Consider the following 15782-nt stretch of genomic DNA (forward strand, 5'->3'; position numbering starts at 1 on the left):
TAGTATGTTACGCTTTGCTAAAACACTGGCCCTGGCCATATGAAACATATGAAACATATGAAAATGTTTCTCATGAATGACATGCACCATTCACTGCTAATTCCATGTTTCCTTAGAATTATATTTACCAAATTTTCTTGATTTGTAAGATACTGAATATACTAATGTTTTTGTTTTTAATTTTCTTTGCTAAGTTTAGAGAGAAAGAACTACGAAGTCAATCCAAACATTTTAAAGCTAACTGTTCCTTTCCGTTTGAATTTCTGAGACAGAAAAGGAGTTATACTTCCATAACCAATTTTTAGAATTGGTCTCCAGTGACTGTAGGCCTGAAGAGCCAGAAACCACACCTTCATTCCTCTACAGAGATGGCTTCTTATGCGGCTGCTCACCGTGCTTCCTGGGGATGGTACCTTTTTATTTCACTGAGTAATTTTTCCTTTTCCTTGTGTCTCCTAAGAAGGGATTTGTCATGCTCCCTAGGTGGGTTCTGGGTTCCTGAGCCCACTCAAGGGAAGCTCCTGGGCCACTGGGCCTAGCCGCACCTGCATGCTTCCTGGTTCTTCCAGCTCGGTACCTTATCCAACTTCGTGTTGGAGGATGAGGAGTAGCCCAGGTGAGCTCTTAGGTTGTGTGGCAAATCTTTACCAAGTTCTCCTCCAGCCCTCTAAGTCCTGACAAAATCTTCACAGTGGAGTCTGTCTTCTGACCCCAAATCACCAAGCATACAATCTTCCAGGGACACAAAGCCACACTTTGGGAGTTATCCAAACATTGGTTAAGGCTGTTATTTTAGGTAATTTTCACAAAAACACATGTAGTTATTTGGGGACAGTATGTCTATGTTGTTAGGCTCAAATTCCAAGTCACAATGGCGACAAGAAGCTTAGAACAGAGTGGAAACCAAGCACCTGTGTCCCAACGCTACACTCCTCCTGTCACCCTGTCTTCCGGAGTGAGCTTCCGCCTAGGGATCAGGTGCTAACAAACCAAGGGCACTGTACGTCTACTATGGGGGCTGCAATGTGGTAGACTGCCTAAGGACTTCATAACCCAGAAAAGGCATTTCCATAGATACGCAATCTTAATCACCAGCTGACTCAATCAATAGACACGAAAAACTGAGAAGAAACATAAAAATTGCAATGAATGAGCCAAGGCCATGGTGACAGCATTGATGAGATAAACCAGAAATTCCCTAAAATAGCTTTTTAAAGTAACAGTGTGTCTGTGTGGTGTGTCTGTGTTCATGTGCAGTTGCATACATGTGTGTGTGGAGGCAGGGGGTTGACACTGGGTGTCTTCTCCACAGAACCTGGAACTCACTGACCCAGCCATCCTCTTGTTTCTCTTCTCCAGTGCTCGGCTTACAGGATGTGCTGCTGTGCCCAGCTTCCTTACCCAGGTCTTCACACTCGCAAGGCAAACACTTTATTGACTGAGCCGGCTTCCTATCTCAGAGGGTAAGTTTAACTTTGTCTTGTGAGTAATGTTCTGTGACCCAGAGTACAAGGCCATCAAAACTGCAGAGACTGGAGCTCCACTCCAACAACTCTGGAGGTATTAAGACTTTGTTCACTTTTTCTGATATACAGAATTCTCTCTTTTTCATCCTCTCCACCATGCAGAAGGCTGCTCCATCTGTGCTGTCAGGACTTGATTTAAACTCGTGGGTTCACAATAATCAAGTGAAAACATCCACTGGATTAAAGTTTGTCACTGAAATATCACAAGCAAGATCTCAAATGCTCTTTACTTAGGAGCCATCTGTCGGCCAACTGCAATTGTCTTGTGCGAGGCTCAAACGAATGCTGTGTTGACATATCATCTCCATCGGACAGCGAAAGGAAGCCTCCGCCTTACGATCATGTTCATTAGGCATGACTAAAACGACCCTCTGTGTGAAATACACGATTCACAGGGTAGGGACAAACAGTGGAGTTCTGCCTCCGTCCTCTCTTCTTCCCTGCCTCTCTCTCCCTTCCTTCCTTCCTTTTTTCACATGTGTGGGTGGTGTGCCTGCATGTCTGTGCGCCGTGTTCATGCAGCGCTGGTGGAGGTCGGAAGAAGGCAGCAGATCCCTTGGAAATGGAGTTACAGACTCTTGCTAGCAGCCAGGTGGTGCTGGGGATCGAACCTGGGTCCCGTGGAAGAGAAGTCACTTGTTCTTAACCCCTGAACTCTCTCTCCACATGCCCCCCCTTTTTGAGATAGGGTCTCACTGTGTGGTCCAGGCTAGCCTTAAAAATTACAATTTTCCTGCCTCAGCATCCCTTTTAACCATCACGCTCAGGTCTGCGTGGAATCTTTCACTGGAAAAATATTTGGTGTGAAAATTGTTCTTTGGGTTCCCGTGTATAAATTTTGGTTGATTACAAGACACAAAACCCATCAGATATGCAAGGAAACAATCCCATAAATAAATTAAAAAAACAAACCACCTAGGAACAACAAAGCCATACATATACTAAAGAAATGTTTCATCTATTTATTTTTACAAACCTACTTTATCATCCCACGGGAACTACTTTTATTTCTTAAAACTGCTTCTTAGATTCGCATACTTAGAATACTAGAGTTAGAAGCAAACATGGAGGCCGGTCCATGTCAATACTGGAGAGCTGAGAAATCAAGTGACAGCCTCAGTCTCACTCAACTAGCTAGTGGTGGTAATCCAGACAGGCAGACAGACAGGCAGACAGACAGAACTGAGCTGTGCTGGAAACACCCTAGTCATTCGCAGATGCCCTCTCCACATTTGCTTTAAAAGTACTGTTTTGGACAATATATGAGTTACAGCTTGATTAAATTAAAATATGAAAAATATATAAAACAGAAACCCACAATCCCATAATTCAGAAAATTAACACTATGATACAGTTTTTTTATAGCCTTTTATCTTCCCTACTTTATAAACACTATTGTATAGTTTTGCAAAACTGAGATCTATACATGTTAAATTTATGGATCTGTTTTTTCCCTTCACATTAGAACATATGTTATTGATTATAAAAATCTTATTTTAGCCACATTTTATATAACCATTAATTATCCTATCATTAGACAAGGTGGTTTACAAGCATGCATATGAATCTCTGCATTTCTTATTATTGCCTGAGAAGTAGAATTACTGGGTAGAAGAGGAAGTATTTTGATGATTCTGCTATGGGCAGCCATAGTATCATCTGGAAGGATGTACTTAATGTATCGTGAATGAGCTGGTAACAAAATGCCCATTTCACTGTATATTCATCAACAGACATTGGATTGTGCAGTATTTTGCTAATGCCAGGCAAAATGGTTCTTTAAATTTACATTTATTCATTAATATGACTGCACATTTCCATCCATCCATTATCTGTACTTCCTCTTGAATTTATAATCCATTTTTATCATCTATCTACTTAAAAAATGTTTTACTAGAGTAAAATATACACACAGAAAAGCATGTTTTAAGTGCACAGCTGTTCAGTGATTTTTCTCCCTAAATGGAACACACCCACACAAGAGCACCCATCAAGACAGAACATGAGCATTACCCCAGAGCCCCCACATGTCCCCGACAAGCACTAGCTCTCTCTCCTGAGAGTAGCCTCTATTCTGATGCCTAGTGAGTTTTGCCTGGTTTTGTGCTCCTCCCCGTTTTTGTGCCAATAGTTCTACTGCTGTTGTTGTTATTTAAATTAGCAAAGACTAGGCATGGTACAGTTATAATCCCAGCACTTTCAAGGCTGGGGAAGAACATTATGAGTTCAAGATCAGCCTGGGCTACCAAAGGAGAACTTGTCTCAAAACAAACAAACAAACAACAAAAATCTCAACCAAGGTTAAACTGAATTAAATGAAATTAGTTCATTATACAAAAAATAAAAATAAGATTAACGAGTGACCACAACTGATGACTGTGCAAGCAGATATGCAGAGAAACCAATTGTGTGGGGATGCATCCTCATTTTAATTGAAGAAAACACAATCAAACGAACAAAAACCCTCAGACCCCAAGTCCTGCAAATATGCTCTCATGTCATATGCATGCCCACACTGAGAGAGAGAGAGAGAGAGAGAGAGAGAGAGAGAGAGAGAGAGAGAGAGAGAAACTAAGAACAGTTTACTGAATGATGCACTGTGCCAATCCCTGCTCTAACACAATCTCACAATCCAGGAAGACACTACCGTCACAGGAAGCCCAAGGTGCTACTTGCCCAGACTGTAACAGTCACACAGCTGGAGTGGCTGAACAAGGACTTGAGTCCTTCCCATCTGGTGTCTGAGTACAGCTGTTATCTATCCTACCTTACAGCCTAGCCAGTTTGGGGAGCCTAAATGCTTCACTATAGATTTTCTGATCACCACTTCTCTTTAGAGGCTAACACAAATGCTCAATAAATATTTATTATGTGAGGAAATGAAAGACTTCACTGCCGATTTTCAATGCCTTCCCATCTTTTTAAATATGTTTTAATATGCTTTTTCCTTTAGAAAGAAAAGCATCCTGAAACCCCAAACACCACTCACTTCTCAGTGGCTAAGAATTCTATACTTGAACAGACTACTGCAGCTTACTCGTTTTTAACAGTCCTTTGTGTGAGCTCACCAACAAGGAACAAATGCAAGTTGCTCTTCTCAGCACAGACCGGTGTAGCACGTTTACTCTGAAGGGGTAACCCCTTGGAATGATACACAAGGCCTTGATACTCTCCTCTTTCAGCGGAAGCAGCTCCATATTTCCCGGGCAGCTCAGATCAGCAGTATGCAACCTGCAGCTCCCTGACCACTGACTATACATGATCAATTCTCAGATACGTGTGCTCATCAAAGCTTACCAGCTGGACCACCTTAACAGAAGGTCGGCCATAGCAACAGATTGGACATCCTAGGTAGCACATTTGACTCAAAGTGAAAGGTTGGTGGGCATAACATGAGAACATACAGAAAAAATACTGCAGTTTCACACGTGACAGGTTGACAGTTTTCATGTTATTTTGTGTTAGGCAGAATTCTCACTTCATTAAAGTTATACCTCCCCCAAATAACACTAAGATTTTTTTTTTTATTAGATACCAGTACATATAAATAAATCTGTAAAGATAACACTAAGAGAAATACAATCCTGGGCTTTTAAAATGAATATAGTAGTGAACTTTTAGTAGCCATGTGGTGAGAGCAGAAAGATTGTGGGCTAATATATACAATGGTTAATTTCTATTCTCTGCCTCCATTGCACAGAAGTCTTCTTTCATGTAGGCACAGCCTACATGCCCACAGTGAAATTATCTAACAATGTACTGAGTGTGTGTGTGTGTGTTTGAGCACACTCTATGTGCCCACAATGAAATTATCTAACAACGTACTCTGTGTATGTGTGTGTATGTGTGTCTGAGCGTGTGTGTGTGTGTGTGTGTGTGTGTGCGCGTGTGCGTGTGATGTGTGTGTTTGTATGTGTATGCATCCCATTTCATATCCTCATTGGTGAGTGGCACATGATTGCCTATACACTACCTCGATGTGACAAGAATCCCTCTATGTTACAGACCTAGGGCAGTGAAAAAATGTACACATAATAATTAAAGGTAACTAATAAGTAGAAGTAAGTTGAGAAGATAACAGTTACATAAATTTAAAAATCATTACGAAATTAAAAGGTCTGTTTGAACCAGACTTTTGCTAGAAGAGGCACTACTAAAGGCTGAGAATTCATATAAATGATTTGTTTTTTTCATAAGAAAGATGGTATGGATCATACGGTGGTAAGTGTTACATGGCGGTCACTTACGTTGATGACTGAAGAAGAAGCTGACAAGTTTAGACCTTCCAGATCAGCTATCAAGCTTGGAGAAAGGGCTGGTGTAGGAAGGGCAACCGGGGTGGATACCGGGTTAACTGGAAGAAAAGGCCCAAGTGAGTAAGTGTGCATGAAAATTTAATTCATATTATTAAAAGCAACATTTTATTTTGTCAGGAAATCTAATTAAATTACTTTGATTAATGAATGTATGACAATTCTATTTAGCATCCTGATTTAGTCAAGTTATTATCAAGTCACAGAGTGATTAGTCTGAGCTTTCAAAACATAATGGCAAATCTATAACAAAACAAAGTATAAATATCTTGAGCAATAGTTTTTAAAACTTTGTATGGCTAACATTTATCACCCAGAACTTCACTAAAAGAAAGTGGTAAGACACATTTTCCACATTAATGTAAAGAATAATGTAAAGAGTGACTTCCAGCCGGGTCAGGCTTTTTAAAGGATGCTTAACTCATGTCTTCCGTTTTTCCTCCACTTTAACCAATTAGAGTCTAGGCTGGGTAATGCCATCTCACTATACACCGCCACAAAGCTATGTGCTAAATCTGGAATGCCCCTAACAACAGAAACCCGGATCCTGAAAAATCTGTTCAAAACAAAAGTCCAATTATGTGACTTGATTACCACTCCTAAGATGTTGGTCCACATCATTCAGCCTCCCAACAGGACACCTCAGTTTCCACCTCCCTCTGTCCCACTGATTTATGTGGCCAAGCTCTGACAACTGTACTTCTCCTGAGATACAGTTTGCACCCTTCTTTGGTTTTTTCGAGATAGGCTTCTCTGTGGAGAGCTGGCTTTCTTGGAACTTACTCCACAGACCAAGCTGGCCTCGAACTAAGAGATGCGCCAGCCTCTGCCTCCTGAGTGATGGGATTAGATGTGTGCACCACCACCACCTGGCTCACTTTGCACCTTTAAGGTTTTGGTTTCTATTAGCCTATGAATACTTTACCTTACTGGCTTTTAGTTTTAGTACAGTCTTAACTGTTGAATTGGAGGCAGAGGGTGGCGTGGGGGGCGGGGGGGAGAGCTAGAATGCAGAAAAGTTTTAGCTTCCAACAAATTCTCTCTCCACAGTAACACTGTCTAGGGGTACCCTTTACTTAATTTGACAACAAATTATCTCTCCAAAGTAACACTGTCCAGAGGTACCTTTACCTAATTTGACAACAAATTCTCTCTCCACAGTAACACTGGCCGGGGTACTCTTTACTTAATTTGACTCCACTTTTCAGATTCTTTCTCTCCTTTTAGTCTTACAATATCCCAGGGATCAGGCAGAAAAAGTACTAATTCATAAAGTTAACAATGAAATGTTTCTTTTTCAAGATAAGGTCTCTGTGCTCAAGTAACTTATGGGAAAAAAGATACACCCTTTAAAAAACAAAGCAGCACTATAGTTTATAAATGACAGTGCCAAGAAAGGAAACCTTTAAAGGAAATCTCAAATCAAATCCACACACAATGGAAGAGCGGAGATGGACGGGTGTCTGTGGGAAGGAAGTCCTTGGCTTCTCATTGCTTTTATCTAGCACGGCTGAACCCGTAGGCTTTCTGGCACTTACCTATAAAACACTGGCCAGTGTGCGTGTGTGCGTGCGTGTGTGCCCATATGGTAGTTAGGGGACACCTCAGCTTGCACCTTGTTTGAGGCAGGGTCTCTTCTTTGTTTGCTGCTGTGTTCCCAGCTTAGCTAGCACACAAGCTGCCATGGACTCTCCCAGTTCCCCTGCTGGTCCTCCTGGTTCTGCTGCAGGAGCCCTGGGCTTACAGACGTGTGCTAACACACCCAACCTTATGTGTTTCTGGGGTTTCACACTCCAGCTTTATGCTAGCATGGCAAGTGCTTTACCAACTGGGCCACCTCCCCAACCCTATATTTTGAAGACTTTCAACAAAACACTCTTTTCTTTGACAACGTATGTATAATACAGCAATTACCAAATTACTCCTCTGATTAAAATCCTGATTCAAAATAGACTGCAGCAGCAGTACACAAGGCCTGGTCTGTGGCTACTTAGCCTGTCCAATGTGACTAGTTACATCACTTGCTGCTATCATAATTAACCCTTAAAAACACTTGCTATGTACAAGGTGCAGATGCACATAGCAATTCATTCAATCCCCAGGACAGCATTTGTTTAATTTTGTAGACCCAACAACTAAACCACAGAGGATGTGATGGTTAAGGTTAGGTATCAGTGTGAGTGGATCTAGAATCAATTAACGGACAGACTGTTGGGTATGCCTGTGAGGGACTTAAGACCAGTTCAACTGCAGCGGTAAGATCTACCTATAACGTGGCAGCATCTTCTGGTGACAGGCCAGATTAATAGCTTCCTGCCTGCTTGCCTTCACAATGTGCTGCCAAGTTCATCTACCCTACTGGCACCTTGATGCCGCTGCAGAGACTGACATTCCTCCCTGATGTCAGTCCAGCTTCTTCAGCCTTCCAATGAGAACCAACGACCAGTGACCAGGTCCGGGAATTCTCCAGACCTCAAGTGATAGACTGTGACTGCCAAGGCACTCAGCCTATGGCCTGAGCAGACACCAGGCTCCAGGCCTCTCCAATGGGAAGGCAGCCATGGTGGGACCACCTAGACCTCATCACGCAAGCCAATCTGATAAGTACCTTTCCGTGTGCATGCATTCTATTGGCTCCGTTCCTGGAGAGAACACTGACTAATACAGCAGTCAAATAAACTGTAACACAGCTAAGAAGGAAAAGGAACTGAGATTCAAACTCTCCACTCTCCAGGCATGGTGGCGTACTTTAATAATCGCAGCACTCTGGAGGCAGAGGCAGGCAGATCTCTGTGAGTTTGAGAACAACCTGGTCTAAGAAGGGAGTTCCAGTCGGCCAAGGGTTCATAGTGAGACTGTCTCACAACAGAAAGCAAACCCTCAAACTCTCTACCATCCTTTTACCCACACAGCACTGAACAGTATGACAGCAGAGACAATAAGGCTTAGGAAGCAGTACTATTGGCTATCTGCAAAGGCTTCAGAGCGAGTTGAACTAAGAGTGTAATGAACAGGTTTACTCTCCCTACAAAAGAACACCAGAGTGATTGTTGTTTTATGACCATCTCACAGAGGTAATCTCGTAAAGGGGACCAGAAGATACTCAAGTTTCCAAAATATTAAAATATACCCACCCATCCCAAAGGCAGAAGGTATATTGCTTTCTCGAAGTCCGACAACAGGCAGCAGATCATGTATCATTCTGGCATGGGTATTATTTTCTCCTGACACCCACAGAATCAAGCAACTTCATAATCTTAAGGATCACATCTCCAACACTTGAGCCCCGGGGAAAGTTCATATTCCAACCTAACAGCCACCAGCACTGAGAACGTCATCTTATGAATGAGAGACGGGCACAGATGGGCACTCTTAGGGTTGTGGTGTCCAATCCATCCAGCAGCACCATGGACTCTTGAGTGGCTTCTGCTATGGCAGCTTCACTTATGTGTATGCCACACTCTGATCATAGTCCCTTCTCTTACCGGCCCCTCAGCCCCTTCCTGTCCCCTCCTGCAGTCTTCTGTCTACTTGCGCCAGACGCCACACGAGACAAAACACACAAGGCTTGTCTGTAATTCCATCTTATTTAGCATGACTTCTAGTTCCATCAATGCAACACACACCCTGCATCTGCCTCAACCAACTGCAGCAACATCTGATCATACCAAACCTTACTATCTTTGCTAATACAGTCAAATAAGTTCAATTTCTCGATAGTAAGTGTTTCTCTGTATCACACACGTCGCTTTTTCTCCATTAAGAATTTGCTGTGGCTACTACAATAGACAATGTAAATAGAATGGATCTAGGACAAAATGAGGTGACCCCCAAACAACTCACCCTCCCCACAGGAAAGCACACTGAAATGTGAGCAGTCTGACACTCATGAACGCTTCTTTCCAAAGGCTCTCCTAGTACAGAATCAACCTGGCAACCAAGTTCACTGCACTACCCAGCTCCCGCCACGCTGAGTGATTCCAGAGCAGCACTGTGTATACTTGGGTTAGTAAAGTTACAGGCATCGGAATTCTTAGAAATGTATTTGCTTGAATGAAGACTTTCTGTAGTTAAAACATTGAAGGAAGAGCCAAACTGGCCAGCCAAATCTTGAAAGCCACGGTGGCAAGTAGAAGAAGGTGCTGGCTTTCTTCCCTCTCTCTCCTAGTTCCAGAGTCAGTCCCCACAGTCAGGACCTCACAATGTGGAAGCTGTGAGGCAGGATCGTTATTTGGTCATGCAAGGACAAGTTACCCAAGTAAAACAAGTCTAGTACACTTTCTTTGGTGCTCTACTCACATGACAGAACTGACATGCTAAACAATGAAAAGCACTGATAACCACTGTCTGGAAAAGTCCCACCTTTTCTGATCTTTTATAACAGATGTTTCTAAAATTTGGGAAATCTACCTGAGAAGTACTATACAAGCACACGTACAGAACACAGGAAGTCCCAGTACTTACAATCGTCTAGATCTAGAAGGAAAACGTCTTTGCGGGGAGGCTGTCTTTCTTGCTGGGGTTTTCTTTCTTTTGCCTGCAAAATATCAAAACGTCACTTATTTCAGATCTTGTCTAAAGAAAACCATGAAGTATTCTTACCACTACAAAACAAGCATGTTTTTGCTTCTTGGTCTTAGAAACAAAAACGTAATTTAAACTTCTGTATGGTGACACACTTTCCTGAGTCAAAATTTTGTGTTAGCATACTATATTTCTTACTCATCACACAAACTGTTAATTATATTAAAAATACTTTGTGTTTAAAGACTATAAAAGACCTTGAGAAAAAAATTCAATGTAATAATTATTTTACAACTTGACAAATTTTTTGTTAGGTAAAAATACAATGTGGCTATCATTAGAGTGAATAAACATCCATAGAAATAATTGTTAAACAGCTTACTTAAGAAAAAGGAATATTCAAACAATACACAGATAGCACTGATGTCCACAGGCTCGTAACAGGCTGGGCTCCTCAGAGGGAAGCCTGCCAGAGGTACTGAACTAGATACTCTGCTCCTACACTAGAATGTCAGGGGGAAGCCTGCCAGAGGTACTGAACTAGACACTCTGTGCTCCTACACTAGAATGTCAGGGGTCTTCACCAGAGGTACGGAACTAGATACTCTGTGCTCCTACACTAGAATGTCAGGGGTCTTCACCAGAGGTACTGAACTAGATACTCTGCTCCTACATGAGAATGTCAGAGGGAAGCCTGCCAGAGGTACTGAACTAGACACTCTGCTCCTACACTAGAATGTCAGGGGGAAGCCTGTCAGAGGTACTGAACTAGATACTCTGTGCTCCTACACTAGAATGTCAGAGGTCTTCACCAGAGGTATTGAACTAGATACTCTGCTCCTACACTAGAATGTCAGAGATCTTCCCCAAAGGTACCCATTAAAATAGCATCTGTAGCTCTTGCTCTTCAGTGTGGATAACAACTCATTCACTTTCCTGAGCACTTTACATGGAGAGTAAATATTTAAAACATACCTAAAATTAGGGCTTCTTCCAAGACCCACTGGTCTATTCATTGTTTATGAACATTCATCCCATGGAGTGAATACAAGGGCCTTACGCTAGGTTTACCCATCGAAATACAAATAATATAATTGGGGTGGGAAAATGGCTCAGTTTGTACGTGCTTGCTGTGAAAACAGAAGGACCTGAGTCGGGATCCCAACACCCATGTTGGAGCCCTGTATAAAACCAGTGTATGCTGGGAAGGTGGAGACAGGAGGAGTCTGGCTAGCCACTCCAGTTTAATCCGTTACAGTATAAACAATGTCTCAGGAAGTACGGTGGAAAGCAACTGAGAAAGACACTAGCTGCTGATCTCTGGCTTCCACACACATAAATGGGTGAATGTAAACCCACACCCACAGCGTCCACACACTGGAACACACACCTGCCCCCTGGACATAAGTAAGAACATCTAGGGAGCGCAGTAAACAAAAAGGTCAACAAAGAATAAACAGTGCGTTAAATGACACATCTGCACCAATGTGGCTTCATCTGTCTGCCCTCTCTTTTACAGGAATTCTCAAATTCAAAATAAAAAGTTGTTACTTCATTTATTCATTCAATAGACACATATAGAATTTAAATGTGTATCATATTCTGTACTCAGTAATGTAAATAATACCCTAGATAAAGTCCTCACGCTAATAACAGAATTTTAAACTTATTATTAGCATAAATTATTGTGTCACTGCAGCAAAAGGTCCCCTTGAGCACTGGTGCACTTACAGCTGTGCACACACACGCACAACAGCATCACACAGAAGCATGCCACAGTGATGGGGTGGAGCGATGGCTGAGTGGACCGCTGTCACCAAAGACCTGAGTTCGGTTCCCAGCACACACATCAACAGTTCACAACCACCTCTAATTCCAGCTCTGGGGTATCCTTCACTCTCTTCTGGCTTCTTCAGCTGAGTGCGCACATACATGTGTGAGCGAGTGCACACCCACGCACACCCACGCACACCCACCCCCACTCTTTTAGAAAAGCATCAGGGAAATAACATTTTCTACTTGTATTCTCTTTATGCTAACTTTCAGAGAACTGTTAAAGAATGATATAAGAATACACGTTAAAACCAAAAAGATTAGAAATAAAGTATTATTTCCTTCTATGTAACTTTTCACTCCATCCTTCTTTAAACACAAAACATCATCTCCCCTCTAAACTTTTCAACGAGTACCAATGTTTAGTCTGCAGGAAAAGAAACAGAAGAAATGCTAGTTTTGAGACTGAAATTTAAGTTACAAGTAAATGAAAGCAGATTCAGAATGGAAACGCCATTACTACCAGACTTTCACTCCTGTGACTAAAAGCATAACCAAAAGGTTATCAGCATGTGGCTCATAACATGCTGCACACAATGGGTGCAGCTTCCCATCAGCTACAAAGACAAGACTGTCCTCAAAGTCTAAGCTCCCCACCTGAGGATTAGAAACCTATCCAAAAAAAAGGGGGGGGGGCAACATTAGAGCGGAAGGCAAGTCCACACCCTCTTTTCCACTTCACAGCCAAGAATGTGCACCAGTGTCTGTCTATTCAACACACATCAGGTCACACACACACCACAGAGAGAGCTTATATGAGGATCTGGGATCATCTCTTCTCAGAAGCCTAGAACAGAGACACAATGGGCTCTGAAAAGGACAGAATTCCATTGACTTTCCGAGAACAGCAAATAAGCACTGACTGAAATACAACATTAGCAATAGATGACGGTCATTTCCACCAAATTGGAAAAGCCTTGCATTCCGAATCAAGGCTATAAAATGCTTCATGATATGCAAGCACGCTTTTCCTACATTATATTTCATTTTTCATTTTAAAAAATCCATAGTAAGTTCACAACATTTTCATACTTAAAGGATCTACTATAAAAATAAAAATCTGAATTCTAAACAAAGAAGTTAAGAGCCCTATTCCATCAAACATTTCTCCATTTGCAATTCATCTTGGTAATAGAGACAGAACCTGGGCAAATGCATATAGGACTTGAGGCAGGAGATTTTTCTTGCTCAATGCATAATTCATGTGCTCCGCCTGCAAAGTGTGTAAAATGAGGATTTCACACCATGGCATGAGCCACGGAGCTGCGGAGAAAAGGCAGATGAAATCATAGTTTACTGTGTGAATTTTATTTCTCCCCCTCCCAGTATTTATCCAAAAGCACCGCTGACAAACCAAACACATGACAGATCACCCACGGTTCCCACTGTGTCAGGACCCGAGAGGAGACCAAGCAGAAAGGCAGACAATTTGTTTTTGTATAGTTTTTTAAATAGAGGATTAGGTTTTTAACAGCTGAGTGGCTGTATTTGACTTTTATAAGGACAACAGCTACTGATCTTAAGATCTTGCTGCAAAAAATATCTATTTATCAATTCATCGCCTTCAAATCCCACCTTGTTTCTGTGGTATTCGATTATACACCTCAACACAGGAACATTTCAAAATGGAATAAAAAGTCACAGGGTTAAGAAACTAACTTCTAGTTAATATATTTCACTTAAAAAATAAATAAGGGATCTTAAGTCCTAAATACAAACAAAAATATGTAACAATATCTCTGTTAAAGAGTTTCCTGCATCATGAACATCCCTTTGCATACTGATCACAGAAAAGCTAAGCAGAAAAACTACATGATGTGATAAGCAGCAGATATGCTTCTATTGTACAGAGGTTTGAAATTAACAGTAAGAAAAGTTTATCAAACCCCCACTGTTCTTAAGAACCAGAGCAAATGAATGCCACTGAGCAATACAAGTGGGTCTAACAAGCCTTTGCCAGCAGAAAAACGCCCGCTTCCTTCCACAGGACCACTTCCTTGACGGTTTCCCTTTGTTTTAAAGATCTCAACTGAAATCAAATGGTATTTCTTTTTGGGAGAATTTTAAATATGAACTAAACTGAGAAAGACAAACATTGAAAGAGACAAAGCTTTGAATTTTTATAATAAAAACTGACACTCAATAGTCACACAAGCTAAGGATTCCAACCCTTGTAAAAGCCTGTGAGCAGACAGACCACTGCGTTCTTACTTCTCAAAGACCAGAAACCAGCCTGAAAATGGTTCCTTTGGTGCGTTTGTAGGGTTCATTTCAAACCACAGTAAAATGCTTTTTCACTAAGACTCTCGCACAGATTAGTTATCTTTATCACCAGGTCTTCATATTAAGGCAATCTTAACATGTGCTGACAGTCAGATGTTAGTCCCCAGGCCAGTGACTGGTTCTGAAATCACTAGGGGAGGAAACTGGTGTCACAATACCTCCCACAGAGGGACAGCAAAGTTCTAAGATACATAAAAGCTGAGATAGTTATGGACATCTCAGACACTGCTAGGCATACACAGATTCCAGTGTTTTTCCATAGCTAGTTCGCACATTAATCTCATGACCCAAACGTAGAAATATTGTTAACATTTATTAAGTGCTAAGTTCAAGAAAACCAAACACTTCATGGCCAGTGCTTGTCGTGCAAGCATGAAGACCTGAATTCTGATCCTTAGCACCCACATCACGAGCCAGGAACTGCACTTGACTGTAATGCTAGCACCTAGGAGGCTGACACCAGCCCAGACTCAGCCGTCACTAGACAGCTAGTCCAGCCAAATCCAGGGAACACAGGCTCAGTGAGAAATCTTGTCTCAGACACTACGGTGAGCAATGATTGAAGAAGATACCGGACTTCAACCTCTGGCCTCTACACACACACACACACACACACACACACACACACACACACACACGCACACACGCACATACACTGCACCCATGACAGCACACACACAACCACACCATTCCCCAGATAAAACACTGTTACTGTGTATAAAGAAATAGGTGCATTCACAGTACACTATAATCTTGATTTCAGAGCACCACGTCACTCACTGGTATCTCTATCTGTAGGAGCTGGTGCACACACCACAGAGATCCCAGCTAATGTGTCACCAGCAGAGCAAGACTCCACTGACACAACCTTAGGACACAGGGGCACCCTAACAAGCTGCCTAGGTTCACTGAAGGGGAAACAACCTGAAAATCTTAAATAAAATGTTCAACACATCTTAACGTGCAGAATGTAACTTTATGTTACAAAAAAATCTAAGACACAGAGATACAAATGAGAATCACATCCACATATGTCTGTATTGTTGAGTTTTCTCTCTACTCTTCCACATAAAAATATTTTTCAGCCAGGCACTGGTGCATACCTTTAATCCCAGCACTAGAGAGGCAAAGCCAGGCGGTACAGAGCGAGATCCAGGATAGGCACCAAAACTACATGGAGAAATCCTGTCTCGAAAAAAAAAGAAAACAAAAAACAAAACAAAAAATTCCTTTACATTGTATAAAGTATGTAAAAGTGCTTAAAATATGGAACTATTCAAAGTGATTTTGGGGGTCTAGAGAT

General features: G+C 41.8%; 1 protein-coding gene across 4 annotated transcripts in view; it reads right to left on the reverse strand.

Annotated features, from left to right (window-relative positions):
- Window positions 1-15782, reverse strand: part of Ap3b1 (adaptor related protein complex 3 subunit beta 1) — a 218690-nt gene that overhangs the window by 61236 nt on the left and 141672 nt on the right. For all 4 annotated transcript variants that reach the window (XM_052743550.1, XM_052743548.1, XM_052743551.1 and 1 more), the window contains 2 exons: window positions 10304-10376; window positions 5774-5880 (listed from right to left, as the gene is read on the reverse strand). In XM_052743550.1, the coding sequence (XP_052599510.1) occupies window positions 5774-5880; window positions 10304-10376 (180 nt within the window). The remainder of the gene's footprint in view (window positions 1-5773; window positions 5881-10303; window positions 10377-15782) is intronic.

The sequence above is a fragment of the Peromyscus californicus genome, unplaced genomic scaffold, assembly GCF_007827085.1.
Source record: "Peromyscus californicus insignis strain IS unplaced genomic scaffold, ASM782708v3 Scaffold_18__1_contigs__length_77618521, whole genome shotgun sequence".
NCBI lineage: Eukaryota > Metazoa > Chordata > Mammalia > Rodentia > Cricetidae > Peromyscus > Peromyscus californicus.